The sequence below is a fragment of the Mycteria americana genome, chromosome 2 (genome assembly GCF_035582795.1).
Source record: "Mycteria americana isolate JAX WOST 10 ecotype Jacksonville Zoo and Gardens chromosome 2, USCA_MyAme_1.0, whole genome shotgun sequence".
Lineage (NCBI taxonomy): Eukaryota > Metazoa > Chordata > Aves > Ciconiiformes > Ciconiidae > Mycteria > Mycteria americana.
Genome location: NC_134366.1, coordinates 161,239,632 through 161,257,018, shown reverse-complemented (window position 1 = coordinate 161,257,018; position 17,387 = coordinate 161,239,632). Strand labels below are relative to the sequence as shown.

The following is a 17,387-nucleotide window of genomic DNA, read 5'->3' as shown; positions in this document are numbered from 1 at the left end:
TAGTTATTTTCCATCATTTGTGAAACTCTCCACCAGCCAAATAGGTCATTGATTTTGCTCTCGGTCGTGCCAACTTATATCTTAGCCTCAGTTTCTTCTCAGCCTTCTTGGAAGGTCACTGAGATCAGACACCTCTGTAGGACTGTCCCTTCTGTAAAGAAAGAGGGGCATTTTAGTCTCTTTTGTCAAATCACCAGCTAAGCTTTTTGGAAGAAAAAAACCCCACCAAACAACTCAAAGGCCATTTTCTGCAGGGCAACCTCAAGGGTATTCATTTACATAAACACATCAACAAACTAGATTGAACTTTGGATGTTCATTTACTTTTATTTACTTCAGGTTAGATCACGTTAAAATAGCTTTCTAATGTCCTGAGGACCTGCTGTAGTATCTGGGTGACATTTGAGAAGTGAATTGCTGGGAGAATGTGCCAGGATTTGGGGACACAGTGGAAACCGCTGAGTTTTCCTGCAGGGTATTTGAGATACCACTGTAGAACTGGATAGTTATGGCATGTTGTGACTGACCTTTAATTTGTGCAGGTCTTGGTGAATCTGGCATTAGTCATGTCTCATTTTCTTGAAAAACAAGTCGCATCTTTTCCCCTGTGACATAACGACATGGGGCTTTCTCCCCTCCCCATCCTTCTGGACAGGCGAGCTCCTGGTGTCCTTCCCATCTCCAGCACAAATCAAATGGGAATGGGCAAAGCTCCTGCATGTGTTACTCAAAAAAAGTGTCTGTGCCTGCATGCAGATATGTGAGTGTAAATAAAACTTTGTGTATGTACGTGTGTCTATGTGTGAACGGGACTGAATGTGACCTGACAGGAATAAAATGTGTCACGGTGAGTGGGTGACGAGGAAGGATGCGGGTGGTGTGGAGGTGGCGGTAACCGAAGCTGGCAGAATGCTTTCAGCTGGATTTTTGATTAACACACTTTTAACCAAAGTCTTTCTTTTCTGTGAAAATATTTAAATAATGAGTTAATGGAGAAAAAGAAGATATGCTGGTGGGTTTTTGTGTTGTATTTTGAGTTTTTTTTCAGCCACTGCTTCAGTTAGGGGAGTTTTGAAAAAGTCAAAGAATTTTGATTTTTCCAACCAGCTTCAACTGTAGAGGATTGAGCTGAGGAATAGAAATAAGAGCAAAGGAAATGGAAATTAATCAGGGGAGGGGGAACAAGAAGAAGAAACTGCCTTGAGAAATGCATGGAGGGAAGGGAGGAAAACAAATTCAGAAACGGAGAAAGAAGCCAACCAACAAGCGAAGCGATGAACCAAGAGAGTGAAAACTGCAGCAGACTTTACTTATTTTTTGTGAATATTTTTGCAAAAAGGAGAAAAATCAAGGCACTAATGAGATGGAGAAAGAGAGGTGCTCCAAGAAATGTGTCACAGACTAAAGGGAAAGGAAGAGCAGTGTGAGTGCTGCAGAGGGCAAACAGTTAATCATGTTTTACGTGTGTCTGTATGTAAAGGTATGTTAGTGCTGACATCCAAGCTGCCGCTAAATAATGTTGCAGAGCAATTTTAACACCCTTGAGATCTGCCAAAGAAAGTTGATATGCAAGGGTTTCAGTTTCCTGCCATGCTCCTTGTCCCTGCAGTCTTTGTGTTATGGCTTGGAGCCAGTGACAACCTCGAGACCCTTTTTCCTGCCTGGCTGTTGTGCTGTGCTCAGTGCTGGGCTTTCCCTCCCTTATCAGCGGGCCTGCAAATTGGATTTCAGTCTTACAGCTCTGAGCTGGCCTGACCTGCCGTTAATCAACAAGCAAGATTTTCAGCTGGTGTCTTTGAATCTGCTCTCTCCTGCACCTTCTGTAGTCACTTGTATCGCAGCAAATTGCAAATTACAGCCACAGCGGGAGCCTTGGGTGATGGGCTGCCAGCGTAGGTGCCCCAGCTGAGTGTTGGTAAGTGCTGAGGCTGGGCTTTAGTGCTTAAGTTGTATGCGCAGATACTGCTATTTTAATACCCGGTTGTCACTTCCAGCTTTCACATGCGTTTCTGCTGATGGAAATTCCTGTTTTCCTATAGTAGGAATCAGGGAGAGCTATGCTGAAGTTGTTATTTCTTCCCATCACTTACACAGAGCTTTTCCATTGATCTCCGAGTCTATTCAATGGGAAGATGAGTTTACTGCCAGTTGTGAAAGTGCCAGTAGGTGACCCATGCCCGCCAGCTCCGAAGAGGACGGCAGTATCTCCGGGAGGCTGGCTCCCAGGTGCTCTCTCCCCAGCACTCAGAGGCCAATAATTGATCCCGAGGGAATTTGTGGGTTTGTCGTCATGGTTGTTGAACAGTCCAGCTTCTGTTTTGCTTTCCTTGGCAACTAATCAGGGATCCCTGGGATTTCTTGATCATGGAAGCCAAAAAGTAGGTGTATAAAATAATGAGACATTGATACACATCCTGCTAGATGAGGTGGACCTGCTGTTTGTCTCTTCCAGCGAGACTTTCTCCCATGACAATTCATCCTCAAGACAGAGCCAATCTATCAGCAGCCCTGCTCATTTGTCCCATTTTCCTATTAGTTTTCGTCCATGCTTGTGGATCATGTTCCCTTCTTTCCCCTGGGTCCTACTAGAGCACTGCCTACCAGCAACAGTAACAGTGGTGCTCTTTCTCAGAAGACATCTAATTCTTCTCCAAGCTCATGATCTCTTATTTATGCAGCAGCATGAGACTATCCACCCTCATCTCAATCTGAAGGGGTCATTTACCACTATTACCAGCTACAGTCAGGTGCTCTTTGCTTAGCCTAGACGCGGCTCCAGCTGCAGAAGGTTTGCTTTGCTGCAGAAGGTGCTTTGAGGTTGGCTGTGGCTTTGGTAGAGGTGCAGCTTCTGTGGCCAAAACAATTTTATTTTCCTAGCATTAATACACTTTCCCTCTTGCTGTGAAAGAGTTGCTTCAGGGAGCTGTGGTCAATGTACTGACTGCACCAATCACAACATCTTCTGGTCTTAAAGTTTCAGGCAGCATCTTTTAAAGGTTAAATCAGTTTCCTACCATGCCTCTGAAATAATTTTTTTTTCCCACGTAACTGACCCCACTGCTTCTTGAAACAGCACTTTTGCCATTGTCTGGTGCTGAATCCACTGTGAAGAAGGCTGGACTGTGTATTCCTGTGTTAGCAATATTCAGCACTATTACAACCAGAATATAAAAGAAAAATTCAAGAAAGAAAAAGATAAGAGGTCTTTTGGCCAACGCAGGGAAAGAGTTCTGCTCCTTAACATCCATAGACATTTAAAAACTATTAAATGGTAGCTTTTGGTAGACTTTTGGTAGCTGTTCTGGGTAGAGAAGGGAACGTGTGATGTGCTCTGCAGATAGGGCAGCATCGGCACACAGTGGTGTGAGCAAGTCCATTGCAGAACGAAATCCTTTCCTGACTTGCATGCGGTGCAACTCCGCTGGTATCCCTTTTATTAAAACCCAGCTGGCAGTAAATAGAAATGAAATCAACTGTGACAGCTCGTTAGTGATATATACACCCTCTGTTTGGACATCAGTCTAGTCCAGCTCCCAAGAAACAAGTAACTACATCATTTTTACCACTGTAAGTTGAAAGTCAGCGAGTAACTGTTAATACAGCAGGTACCCTTGTGACGGTGAGGGGACCAAGAGACTTTCACACAGAAAAAATCCACTTGATTACTAAATAGCACTTGCTTGTTAAAATTGCTTTCACCTCTGTTTAGGTGCATCAAATGAAGATGTTTCTTCAGTGTATGCTGGGGAATTCATTGCAAGCCTAACAGTCTCTCTATGGAATATTTTCCTTGCAGATTAAGCCCAAAGTTTCCATTGCTTAATGTTAATGTATTTTCTTCCTGGTTCATCTCCTGATGCTGCATGTAGAATTGAAAAAGAACCTTAACAGGTTTTTTGTTTGTTTGTTTTATAACAAAACTTGCAACTACTTAAATATCATCTCTGATTGTGTTCCTCTAAATCCCCCCTTATGCTGGAAAGCCTCCCATATTTGTACACTCAGAAATCAACAAAATTACTTACCACACTTTCATGTGCAGACAATGATGGAGGAGATGGAGTGAGCAGTTTGGCCCTCGCCCCCTTTTTAAGTTTGCAGAGTCAGTGGCAGAGTGTTTTGTTCCTGGCTATGCCAGTGCAAAATCAAAGTAGCGTGATGGATTCGAATAACTCTGGCTCCAGCTTATCATTAACTTCAAGGGATTTACTCCACACTTTAATCAGTCACTGAATACATAATCTGACCCACGAAAAGGCACAAAGTGTAAATCAGTGCCTGATTTGGTCCTGAGCCAATGCTGGTGGGAGAAGTGCTTTCAAGAGATTTGATAAAAGGTATTTCTTAGATAATGAACACTCCTACAGAAAGAGCCCTTATCAAATGTGGAATGAGTCTGGTCTATCAAACATTTGCTTTCAGCTTCTTCTGATCCTCTGTAAAGTAAAAGCTCTGGATCATGCAGCAAGGGAGGGAGCTTTGGCCTCTTACGTGCAAGGTTACAGCATTTGGAGGCGTCGGGTCTTGTGTCACCCCCATGTTCTGTGGGTGGAGAAGGGGATGCTGGAAACACTCCTCGGCTCAGTGGGACTCTTTGAGAAGGAGAGAGAAAATTACTCTTTTATTATAAGGTTTGCCAAATGATCTCTGAGAAAATGTGATATCATTCATATGCATTGCCAAGCTGGAGAGATGCCGCGCATCTTGGCAGCCATCTAGAGCTAACATAGAATTCCTTTGGGTTGGTATGGGCTTTATCAGAAACAGCTCCATATGCAGTATTTACATAACTGTGGTGGAGTGTGAGAATAAACACAGCTGTGGCATTGCCCTAAATATTTCAATTCAGTGGAGAATTAAGGGAACTTTATCACTGAACTGCAGATAAACAGAAGTCAGTAAGCGGTGGTCAGTTTAGCCAAGGAACAAATCAAAGTTACAACGGCTGGACTGCTGGAAACATTTAAGTGCTTTAGTGTTGGAGTTTACTAAGGTCAATGGTATTTTTTTGCTTTTCAAAAAATATGGAAATGCCATCAGTCAGCTGTTATACAAAAAGCGTCATCCAAATGGACTGGTGAATCAAAGCAGCGTAGGCTGAAAGACAGAAAAGGGGAGTTTACAGGGACACGGCGCTTTCCGCATCCGCTTGCGGTCAGAGCCCATGGCTTTCTGGGAGGATTGTAAGTTTCTGTTAGTATCTCCATCCCAGCTGACTACAGAGATGGGAGTCCTGGATTTTGAGCAGAAATCTGTAAGCCCAGTTTCTTAAAGATAGTTTAGTGCCCAGATCTGATAGCAAATAGCCAGTAGCAGAGTTCAGGCAGTTGAAGATTTAAACTTTTGTCCTTATGGTATGAATAAAAAAGGTACTCTGCCTAGCAGCTTGCACAGGAACGATGCTTGCAGATGTATTTCTCGGGCTGGACCAGCGCGGTGGATGAAAGGATTCAGTTTCAGGGCTGTCAATGCAGCATTTATTCCCATTTTGAACTCACTTTTGAGAAGTGTAGCAGTTGTCCAATCTTCCTGTCACTCAGCGCACGGAACGAGGTAGACTTTCTGCAGTTGTTAGTGCATCACCATCAAACTTTGATGACTGACAAGCAGTCTCCAAAACAGCCCCATTAGAAGTCACTGAGGGATGATATTTTAAGAGTATTTTTGCAGGCGTGGCTCAGTATGTGTATGTGCATATGTATACTAGAATACATGTGTTGATATAACAGTAGAATGTGTGTATATTAGAATATCCATAGTTTAGAACCCCTTAAACAGAATTCTTAAGAGCTAACTAAATGTTCATTATTTTAGGGGACAGAAGTCTTGTAGAAATACTTAAATAGCCACCATCAAGGGAAATACACTTTGATGAAGGCCCAAGTAGCAAAATACTTGTTTGTATGTTAATCCACTTGCTTTAAGTAAGCATTTAAGTGTATTCTAAATTGGAGGGAAGCGAGTTGCCATTTGGAAGCTCTTTCAGTTCTAGATAATTTGTTTCTAAACCAAAGCCTGCTACGACTCTAACTTAAAAAGAAGTGACACAAGTTTGCTGCTGTTCCTTTGCAACTGAAAAAGCAGCACATTCTTCTGTGTCTTTATAGTCCTTGTTCAGTGCTTTGTTTACCGCACAATACACGGTGACTTTGGAGGTGGGAGTTCCCTTATAGAAACCACAGGCTTTGTAAAGAGCATTGTTTCAGACGATCCATACGGTGCATTAACATTTTTCAAAAACAGCACAATACTGCTGTGCTGTCCAAATATTTTTCTTTTTTAAAGAAGTCTTAAAATCGGAGTTAGAGTGCAGAAAATACTGAGTGCTGCTCCTGGCTTGTTCCCTGCCTCATCTGGGTTATGCACCTTTCCACTTTTTGGGTGGCGAAATGGGGATGCTGTCACTGACCTCATCTGTAAAACGCCATGAGATCTCGTGCCAAAAAGTGCTCTGTAAGTAATAAGCAATGTTTCACCGATTACTACAATGTACTTTGAAAAACCAAGCCTGTATGGTTTGTTTCCATTTGTAGCTGCCTACAAGAACAAGTTCAAACTCAAGTTCATATGGCAGTGGGAGAGCAGTGTTTCCAATGGAAAGACAGTCTGGGGTATGGTAGCTGTGCATGATTGTAATGACCATTGGACACAACTGTATAAATCGTAACCGTGGGGCAGACAGCTTTTTCTGGCAGTTCAGAAAAAATCAGAGTGTGATTGGGAACATGCCTGTGTACAAACATAGTTTTCTTATTCACCAGACCTGCATCATCTGACAAGGAATTTTCCTTTCGGTACCTGAGGTTGAATCCTCGGTGCATCCTGGGGCAGCTAAATAAGAGCCTTTATTTTCAGACAGTGCTGAGCTCCAGCAGCTTTACCGAGGAAACATGCATTACTGTCTTGGCTCAGCGCTTTCTGAAAAATCAACCCACTTTTTAAGCTATCATCCAAACAGTGATTTAGGACCCTGAACAGTTCAGCTGCTGAGTTTGGAAAATCATGACCTTTTCTATGTTTGGAGCAGTGTCTACGTGGAGACCTCCCCTTCCCAAAACGGACAAACACGAGACCAGCGGTCCTCACTCTCCCAGCCCCAGAGAGCTGCACAGATCGAGTCGCTCTCTGTTCTGGATTCTGATCTGGTTTAACCAATTAATTAAAACCCCTTAATTGTTAGTTAAGCTCTAAATTGCAGGATTTTGTAATTGCATAACAAATATTTGCATTACAGTACTGTCTTGAACATCAACCTGAATAAATTCCACTGAACTAATTACTTTTCTGCTACAGAAAGGAGTCGTTGTGTGTCCCAGAGATCGGGCAGCAATACAGAGGACAGAAGGACGTGCTTAGGCTCAGATCCCAGGTTGAATTTGCGTGGGTAATGTTCAGGGGCAGTCACTGTATGTGTATAATGAAAAAGCACAAATGTGATATGGAGTTGAGTGATGGGCAATGACCCATTGGTTTTAAACTCACTACGTAAAGATAAACCAGGCTATTACTTAGTGGGTTATTTAACAAATGGTCAAGTAAAAGTGGCCCACAAAGCTATAAAGAGCCCACAAAGCCCCACTAATAACTAATAACTTCACTGAGAACAGAGCTGAAATAGCTGCAGCTGCCTCTCAAAGCATTTTTGTTGTTGTTGTTAGCAAAGGTGTTGGCACAGGTCCCATAACCACGATGGACAGGGTTAATTTTCCTGGAAACTGTGTTTGCCTGTGCTTTTCAAACCACAGTGGTGGGGTGGAAGCCCGCAGGATGGTCTAGTAAGCATGTTTTTGGGGAAAAAACCATCTCTCTCCACAGGAGTTTGGAACACTGTAAAAGATGGCTGCCAGCAGCAATCATATGGTTGCGGTTACCACTTTCTTGCTGCCGCTGTTAGCAGGATCTAAATGGAGCACTGAGGACATTGGTAACTCCTGGAGAAGGCCAATTATGCTAGGCTTCTGGTTGATGCTTAGTGGTGTCACTGAAACCACAGCGCAATCCTAAGAAAACTAAGAAAACTTGGGATGAGAGTGGTTTTCATTTAGCTCTGTATAAGTAAAATAAACACACTGAGAAACTCTGGGTGTGCTGTGATATCCAGATAAAGAAGGCAGCAGCTTATCCCTGGCTTCTCCGCAGTCACCTCCCGTGCAGTGCCGGGTGGTTGCCATGTCGGTGAATGTTAATGGGCGAATGCTCCTCTTGCCTTTATATTTGAAACTCCTATTGACATGCTAGATGTGGGGTTGGCAACCCTTCTCAAGGATTTTATTGTAATGCTAGCACAGACCTGGCTTCAGTTAAGATGATCCTACTCTATTCAGGTGTTGTAAAGGTAAGTTTTTAGTGCAAGGTCTTCATATTAGTATCCTTCTTTTCAACTCATTGCTAATACTAAGCGAGGTAATAAATTTAGCCGCCTAACGATATCTGAGTGAACATAATGTTTTTCCCCCCCCGTTTTTCTAGACTTATTGAAGTTCATTCACCTGATGCCAAGCACACCGTGGTGCTCAGGAGTAAGGATTCGGCTACAGCCCAGGCCTGGTTCAATGCCATCCACTCCAGTGTCAATGAGCTCATCCCCAGGGTGATTGCAGAGGTCAGAGACCAGCTGGGTAAAACAGGGATTGCTGGAAGTCGAGAGATTAGGCATCTAGGCTGGCTTGCAGAAAAGGTAATGAAAACATTCTTATTTTCATTTCTAAGCTCTCTCTTTCTCGCTTGATCTCTGTTCCTGAATTCAGCCTCGTCTGGAAGTAGAGAGGCTAAATGAGGTACTGGGCTTTGATTCAGTTTTCCATGAAGACCTTTCTTTTCTTAATGTGCCAATTTTTATGCTTTAAAAAAATCCCCAAAAACTAGAAGGTCCCCTGAGTCTTTGTTTCTCTATGACAATTAGCAGAGACTTTCCTGGGAGATCAGAAGTCTCTTGATCTGTCAAGTTTAGGTATGGGACATGAGTCACAAAAACTGACAGCAGCCTTGAGCTCCCCTGCTGTTACGTCTCCTGTTCACGTGTATGAGATGTCACCTTCCTACTCCTGGCCTGGGAAGTAACCAGTTGCTTGGTCCACGGTCCACCCCTCCGCTGTGCCTGGCCGCAGGAGCTGGCCATGGTCTGGAGCACAAGGTGGTGTCCCTGCTGCACCTGGGAGCTTGTTCTTTAATTGTAACCCTGCGTTTGAGCTGATCTTCGTAGAAGGCCAAGCTTGCAATTGCAACTCTTACCCTGTGTCTTGCACAGTTTGAGTCTCGAAATATTTTATGCCACAGGGGAAAGCTGGTGTTCAGTTTGAAAGTAGTTTGGGATCTATCGACCTGTGGAAAGCCGACCCATGAATGCACAGGGATGGTATCAGTATGAGATGATCTGGTTTTAAATCAGTAGTCTCAGAATTTTAGGCACTGTACCAACTGGTAAGCGTGGATTTGCTATGGTAACAGCATTAGGATTGTGCCTAGAAATACTTCCCATACAGATATTGCCTGGGCGGCCGTTCAGAGCATCTCTGCCTCTCCGGCTGGGGTGCGTGGAAAAATGGCCACTATGTACACACTGCCCTTTCAACCTATGCATCCAGCACAGGTGTGGAAAGCTGACTGCAATTGCCCTGAAAAAAATACTGTACGTTTTAGCTCTGTCTGGGATTTTGTAGATGAAAATATGGCAGCCACAGGCGCAGGTGCCATATTTCTATCTAGCATCCTTTAAGAAGGCTCACCATTAATTTTTAGCAAAACATGGGTCAGTCCACACCACTTGTAGCAAGGCAAAATTGCAAAACCTTTCAGGCAGATTTTGTATGTTTTCCTGTCCCTCGTTCCGAGCCTGCAGAGTGGGGAGGACAGCAAAATTCTGTGGCTTACTGCTGTAGAAAATGTAAAAATTTGGGGGAATAATTTGGGGTTAAAACACCAAAGCATTGGTAAGTAAATTTTAACAGTATTAAACTGTACAGCCATGGGGTCTTTAATCTTGTTTTCCCTTTTGTATCCGTTTCTATAAACTTATGAAGGGCTGAATATAAGAGGCTTTTTCTGTTGCAAAATCCTCTCCTCTGAAAGAGTAACTGCTCTGTAGCAGATCATATAGACCTTAGATGTAAAATATTCACAGATCATTTTAAAGCGGACACATGGCACGCTTCTGGTTTATGAATTTCCTCTCCTTACAGTTAATACACAATATCCCGTTCACACGCTTCTTTCTCCTCTTTTTTTTGCCTTATGGACTGAGATCTTATTTCATGTTACTCATTATGCACCAGTTCAAGGTCCTGCTGAATTTAGTGGTGAAACTTGTGTTGCCTTTAATAGGGCAAAGCTGTGGCTCTGCACGTTCCAGTGTATTTCCAGTGGCTGTCATCAAGAAGTAGCTTTGAGAGATTTGCAACGACATTGTTACCCAAAAGTCAACATGTTTTTTCCACTAAACTAACCACCCAGAGCTGTGCAATAGTAATGGAGTGAGGTCAAAAGTTCCCAGCTCCTTCTCATGTTGGAGACCTGTTGAAAAGCAGAGAAAATCACTACATATGGTAAAAAGCAATGTGAAATTGCTTTTATTTGTTACTGGACTGTGGGCTGTAAAGCCTGGGTGAAAGAAAGATAGCCTGCAGGGTGGGAGAGCAAGGTATGTATACTGTACATATATATGCAAACTGTATATACACTGTTTCAGAGGAGGTGTTCAAGGCAGCTAGGTGAGGTGCTGACCACAGGGCATTTCCTACATGCAAACCTGGCTTTGCCAGAGGGGAGAGATAGTAAATTCTGCAGTGATTCTTGGAAGCACCCCAGGAATACCAGCTTTCTTCTCCTGGGGTGAACTTCCCTACCCCATCCACTGCTGGTTGGTTTCTAAACGTTGGAGTTTAGAAAGGGACCTCATTATTAGTAGCCACAAAGTAAAACATGTGCCTTGTATTCCTCCTAATATTACCATTAATTTTTTTCTCTGTGATACTTTGTGGCATATCTTGCTATTTTTCCATAGACTGCAGTGGGAAGAAATCTGAACTCCGTTTTGAAAAGCATCTTAGACTGTAACTTTTAAGACAGCTTTTATGGCATTGCATTATGTTACTTACATAGCATATCCTTACAGTGAATTCTCAGCAAAATGGAACGACGCTAAGTGAGATGAATTCCTCTGCTTGTTTGGGGAATGCAAAATGTAATCCCATAGAAATTTCACTGTAATTTGCTGTGATTACTCTCTGCTTTCATTAAGCTATTTCCTGGTTTGACATTTTTTGTATGTCTCTGCTCTAAACTTAGCTCTAAACTTCAACCTTTATGGTACCTCAAAAATAGATTCATTAGCGGAGCCTCCCTCAGGTGGGGAACATTAAAATAAATAGTAGGTTATCTAAGGTACTATGCAATTGCATGCTAACAGGATTCTTCCACCTTCACTGAACTTCCCTGTGAAGACAGCCCTAAATTTGTGGTCTTCAGCATGAAACACCCACCTTGCAGGTCCACCATCTGGTCCCTGGCTGTGCCCCGGCGTGGGCAGCGAGGGTCCATCAGCAGGTAAAGCAGAGAGCTCTGCATCACTTTAAGAAAGCAAACACTTGCTGTGGCATTATTATAGGTAAGGAGAAAAACAGCCAGAAGCAATCATTAAAGATGCCGTATTCCCTCTTTCATTAAGGCACTAACCTTATCCTGACCTTGACCTTATGGCAAGGGTTTCTGAAGCCGGCCAAGGATTAGGGAGTTATATTAGTCACCGGCGTCCTAAAACTTTTCTGTAACTGAGAGAAATGTCAAGTACTGGTTTGTAATGAAGTGTGTGTGCTCCCCGTCACCTTTTCTTTCTTGTATTTGTCTTTTCACTTCAGCAAGACCTGTGGGATTAACAAGCTTGCTAAGCAGGAGGGAACAGCTACATGTGGGTTTTAATCTTTCCAGGTCTTTACTTTTTTATAATGCTCTCTGTAAAGATACTTTTAGTGACCAAAGACAAAAAAAGAAGTTAGTAATGTCATCCTAACTAAGGAGCTTTTCCATGTGTGTGTTAATTGCCCCTCTTCTGTCCAGGAATCCTTTCAAACCTTGTAGAAAAGTCTTTTCCGCCTCTCTTTTTCCCCACTTTTTATAGTTCTGCACATCCTGTGGCTTATAGAGGAGCTGAAACAGGCATCACTGCTTTTCTCCTCACGCTTATCCACCTACCATTGAGTTCCTTCGTGAGGAGCAGATTTGGCTCTTGCACTGGAGAGCTAAAACACTGAGGAAATGGTAGTTTATTTTATCACCTTGTAACGTCTGTTCCAATAGACCAAGATACTGTTGGCAAACGCTTTATCTACATTTTTGCCTCTTTAATGCAAACACAGAAAGGTGTTCTGGCAAAAGGTTTTGCAAAGGTAGCTTTTGCCAATTCAGCAGTCGGCCACACAAGCAAAAGCACGACTGGTTTCAGGGGAAGCTGAAGCTGTAGCCAGGCGCCAGGCTTGTAGCTGGGTCAGTTAAAAAAAGCAGCCTAAATGAAAGCCCGAGCTCTGCGTCTCTCCCTGTCCTCTCTGTGCCGGTGACACTTGAAATGTAGGCTGGGAGAAAAGAAAAAGCGCTTCTGCAGCCGGAGACCATTCTCCTTTCTGGACGTCAAATGTCTTACAGGCATTTCTTAAAATGTTCTCAAGGCTCCTTTGAGTAACTTAACAATAGGAGTTGCTGCAAGTCGTCTTTTAGAATGTTAATGGTCGAAGCTGCAGAAAAAGTGCCCTCATGGGCTTTTCTCACTAGATCTTAACCCCAGCGCTTGGTTCCTGTTCGTGGTGCTCTGCCTACGCAGGGCAAGTGTTGCTGCTCCCGCAGCTCTGGTGTGGGGATCAGAGGGGAGAAAACACCTGATATCGGAGGGGAAATAACCAAAGCGGCACAGTGGATTGGAGTTGTTTTTCAGCTCCTGACACTATCTCTGAAATGAAGAGTGTGTTAATATATTACAGGCTGTTCCGTCTCCTCAAACCTTAGATAACTGTATCATTGTGTTAGAGCTGAAGTGCGAGGCGTGTCACAGCAGAGTGATCTTCTTCGGTATCGAGCCGTATATTGCAGTATTATATTTATCTTCCTGCTCTCACTCTAATTCAGAGGAGGGAGTGATAACAGTAAGACTGTGAGCCGTGCAAGCTGTCTAAACAAGATTTAGGCAAATGACATGAGAGTGTATTTGAGGGTTTTTTTTTCCCCAGTATGAAATGAAATCGTTTCTGTTTTACCATTTCCTTTGGAAGTATGTTAGCAAAACAAGTAGGCAGCAACAGAGCCACGTTGTTATTCTCATCACAGATAAATGAGTTTTCAAAGAACGGGAGAGAAGCTTCAGTCTTAAAATTTTATATAATTTCCCAATTGTAAAAGCGAGCTTAAAATGTCTTTGCACGAGAAAATCACCAGTCCATCACGTAGTTAAAACATTTTGCCTTTATTTAACATTGTGAATATCTGATTTTAACCAGCTCCCTGTGAAGCACAGCAGCTGCTAGGCAGCATTTTAAAAACCCTGGCACGGCCGTGTCCGTGGCTGCCACCGTCCCCCTTAACTCTTCCAGCTCCTCCGTCATGGTGGTGGCAGCGCTTGTCTGACCCTGAGCCAGATCAGATAGTTACGGTGGTAGAAAACTCATTACTTTTGGTGGGGTAGCATTAGCTTTCTGCAGGTTTTATGACAAATGCAAATCCCAGTGCAAGAGAAGTAGTGAGAGCCTGTGGCAGAGGGGCAGGGACTGGGAACCAGGGCTGCCTGGTTAGGCAGTGTATAGCTCTTCCTCTGGGCTAGCTGCCTCAGCGGTCTGAACCCGCGGCATGTTCAGGCATAAAAGTCAGGTTGTACTAATCCCCAGGTCTGTGTTCTGGCCCTGGAAGTACCTATTCGTGTTTAGGCTGAAACTGCAGCGAGTTTTGCGTTGTACTGTGTCTTAACCCCCAGTGCAAATCAGCGTATGGTTTAACCAGATAAATAACCTGCTAGAAGCATGGGCGTTTGCTAAGAAAACAATTACTCAAATGCCTAATTTCTTTGCAAGGAAATGACATTCCTGTAGTGTGGTCTCCTTTGCAATTTCTAGTCTCTACAGGGGTTTTTTTGTTCTTTTCTTTCAGTCTGTTTTCTTTACTAATTATCTAGGCATGTTTGGAGATACTACCCATCTATAATGCCCAGGAAGAACAGCAAGGCAATTTGGTCCTGGCCTCCTGTTTTGAGTGGTTAGAGAAGGACCTGATATTGGTAATATACCGCTGGTCATAACCTTAAAATTGATCTGGCCTTTTGGAGATTACACATACCTCAAATCAGAAAATCTTCCGTGTGTCCTAAATTAGAAATTGTACTTTTAAATCCCAGCTAATTGCTTGCTATGGAGCATTTACATCCAAATGAAGAGTCCTACTTTTGCCCTGTGTCACTTAACCTTGCAGCTTATTAATTCTGGAACTTATTTGTTTGCTTTGTAAAACACCACAACAGAGCGCTTAATTACATTAACAGTCTTCATTATCTGGGATAACGATCAGCCTGTTCTTAGGAAAGACGTAAACCTGAAATAGCATGAAGAGTAATTTCCTCTCCCAGCTTCAGCGAGGTTCCTCCACAGGCCACTTTTATCAGCAGTAACATCATTCTCTTGTTGCTTTAGGTGCATTCAGTAAATGGATATATTAAGGAAAACTCGGGCTGAAAACAGCCATTTCATTCACCATACTGTTTTAAAGACTTTGCCAGTCTTTATCCGTAACACACGTGCTATTTCTTCCCATGCCAATGAGAGCCGAGCAAGTGATAAATCTAAGGCAGAAGTGCTCAGTACAAGGGGATTGGAAAGAAGAATAAGTTTAAATAAATAATGAAGAATTATAGGACTATGATGGCAAATGGAAGGCATGAAGGACCTGAGCTTGAAAGTCTATACTTCTGCAGTACAGTTTGGTTGTTATAGTGAAGAAAAACCCCTCTATCAGATAATTAGGGAGCACAGTTAAATAGTGAGTGAGCCCTGCTGTGCCTGTGGTAGCTTTCAGGTGTTAAATTATTCTTGCAGAAATTGAGCTGAAGTGTAAACTGGGGCCCTGCACATCCCCTCGCCCTTCCCACAAAGGTTGCATTAGTTCTGGCTGGATCCCAGCAGAGGTAATCACACCCTGCCCGCTCTCCCTCAGTTTTGATCTAACAGTCCTAAAAAATGACTTAAGTTTTTCCATAAAATACAGCATATTGCTGTTGGCGTTCCTATGAACCCTAGGAACAACGAGAAAGTTCCTTTTGATGTCATCCCGCCATAAAGTTTTATTTAACTTCTCCCTTCCTGCGTCAGGAGGAATCGCGAGCCTGGAGACGTGACTCCTGCTCTGGCAGCTGTGTCTGTGCGGGCAGGGGGGGACACGAGCACAGGTGGGATCCACGTGGTGGCCCCTGGGTCTGCCGAGAGAGGGACCTCTGCAGATGTCCCACCGACAAACCCGGGGCAGGGTTTGAGAGGGGAAATGATGGGCTGTAGCTTGGAAGGAGGAGAGGATGCCGAAAGGAAACAGGGGGGGTTCGCTGCCTCCCCGGGGTGTGGGAGCTGTTTCTCTTGGTTCCTCCAGCGTGGCGGGGTGGTGGTTGTGGGAGCACGTCCTGGCATGGTCCTGAGCACCAGCCACTCTGCACGGCGCAGCTGCCGCGGCATGGATGCTTAACTCTTTCTTCTACGTAACCCAAAGCTGAACTGCTGCTTGGCTGGGCTGCGCTGGATTTTGCTGGACAAAGGACTTTCTAGATTTTGGTAGATGAGGGATTTTCTTCCTAGATCTTGCTAAATTTTCAGGATGCTGGACCTCTCCATCTTTCGCCTGGGCAGCTGCAGTTGGATCTGTCCAAAAGGGTCCACCTCCCCTCGCGTGCGTGCCAGGTCAGCTCACCTTTTGGGGCTTCGCAGGTTTGAAAGCCTGTGTTTTTGAACATATTTGCAGTCAAGTTCCGTTGGAAAAAAAGGCAGGAAAGATACAGGTATGATGTGAAGGAAGGCTTTGATCCCCTTCCTTCAGAAGCAGGTGAAAGGGCTCCTTTTTTCTCTCAGCCTCTGACAGCAAATATTGCAAGAAAGACAGTGAAAGAATTGGAGACAGTGATGTTCCTTGGTTTTCAAATGTCGTTTAAATGCAACACGAGCCTCTCCTTAATAAAAAATATGTTGCATAAGGAAGCAGAGACCTCTACTGAACCCGTATCCAGCCCTGCCGTCAGTGGGGAGCGGAGGGTGCCCTTATCAATTATTTTAAGCACTTAAGCACCAAAACAACTGGTCTCCTTCTGCCCCGATGTGTTTCTGCCTCCTTCTGCTGGTGCAAGTAGGGTGTCAGCAGGGAGTGCCTGGTCTTGCCCAGCTGTGGGATACAGGGTGGGAGAAAGCAGACCAGCACGTTGGTTGGGGAAGCTGTGGAGCTCATCCCAGGCATTTGGAGATGCTGTGGAGTGGTTATCCAGGGTGGAGAGGCTGCTATTAAGGCAATGCTTTGGGGCAAACTCAGCTGAAACAAAGAGCAAGGCAAATGCAGACTGAGAAATAGCAAAGCCCTGAGCATCTCCCCCATCAACCATGCTGACTCAAGCAGCCCTGCAGACACCCAGCTTGCCCTCTGGCCCCTAGATCCCACTTCAGTTGTATGGGACAAACAGATTTATTCTCACATCCCCGGGGCTGATCTACCCTGATTACACATCGCTGTGACGTGATGGGAGCTGAGAAAGACAGTGTTTTGCAAGAGCTACACCCTTGCACTGCGTCTGTTTGCTTGTTTGTCTGCAGTTTTCTGCTTACTGGCTGCATGTAAGAAGTTTGAAAGGAAAAGGATTGTCTATCTTAGAAAATCCTGGATTTTCCAAACATTAAGTTCCCGTCGAGCTGCATTTTCTCTGTTCAAAGTTACCTTGTTCTCATTTGCTGTTTTTGTCTCCTGAAGTTCAAAATCACCTTCAGGGGAATGGAGGGGCCCATCAGGGGCATGTTGACCTTCAGGCTCTCCCCAGTATGAATTCCTCTCACCCCAGTCGTTGGGGTTTTTTTTCCTAGCACAACAATACTCCCATTTCATCTTTTTGATTAATGGCATGAATAAATAGATTAGAAAGCAGCAGAATAGGCTATAAAACCCCCCTCTTCTCTCTGCCCTGCAGCCCTTCTCCCCCCAGGACCCTCAACTGATCCCCATGGAGAAAACTCCTGGCAAAAGCAGAGCCATTCCTAGTAAAAATTCCCTAATTTAGAGGAAAACATTTGGGTTTTTTCACTATCTTTTTGCATAGTGTTGCCCTGTCCTGCTCACCCGCTCCACTTGCAATCAGAGTTGCATTGTCTCTTGCTTTTAGGACACACGAGCTGGTTAAAGTT

The 17,387-nt window shown here is 44.0% G+C and overlaps 2 protein-coding genes across 2 annotated transcripts in view; one reads left to right on the top strand and one right to left on the bottom strand.

Moving 5' to 3' along the window:
- Window positions 1–17,387, bottom strand: part of COL14A1 (collagen type XIV alpha 1 chain) — a 253,923-nt gene that overhangs the window by 652 nt on the left and 235,884 nt on the right. The window lies entirely within an intron of this gene.
- Window positions 1–17,387, top strand: part of SNTB1 (syntrophin beta 1) — a 115,589-nt gene that overhangs the window by 66,826 nt on the left and 31,376 nt on the right. The window contains exon 3 of the mRNA XM_075495204.1: window positions 8,470–8,677. Coding sequence (XP_075351319.1) covers window positions 8,470–8,677 — 208 coding nt within the window. The remainder of the gene's footprint in view (window positions 1–8,469; window positions 8,678–17,387) is intronic.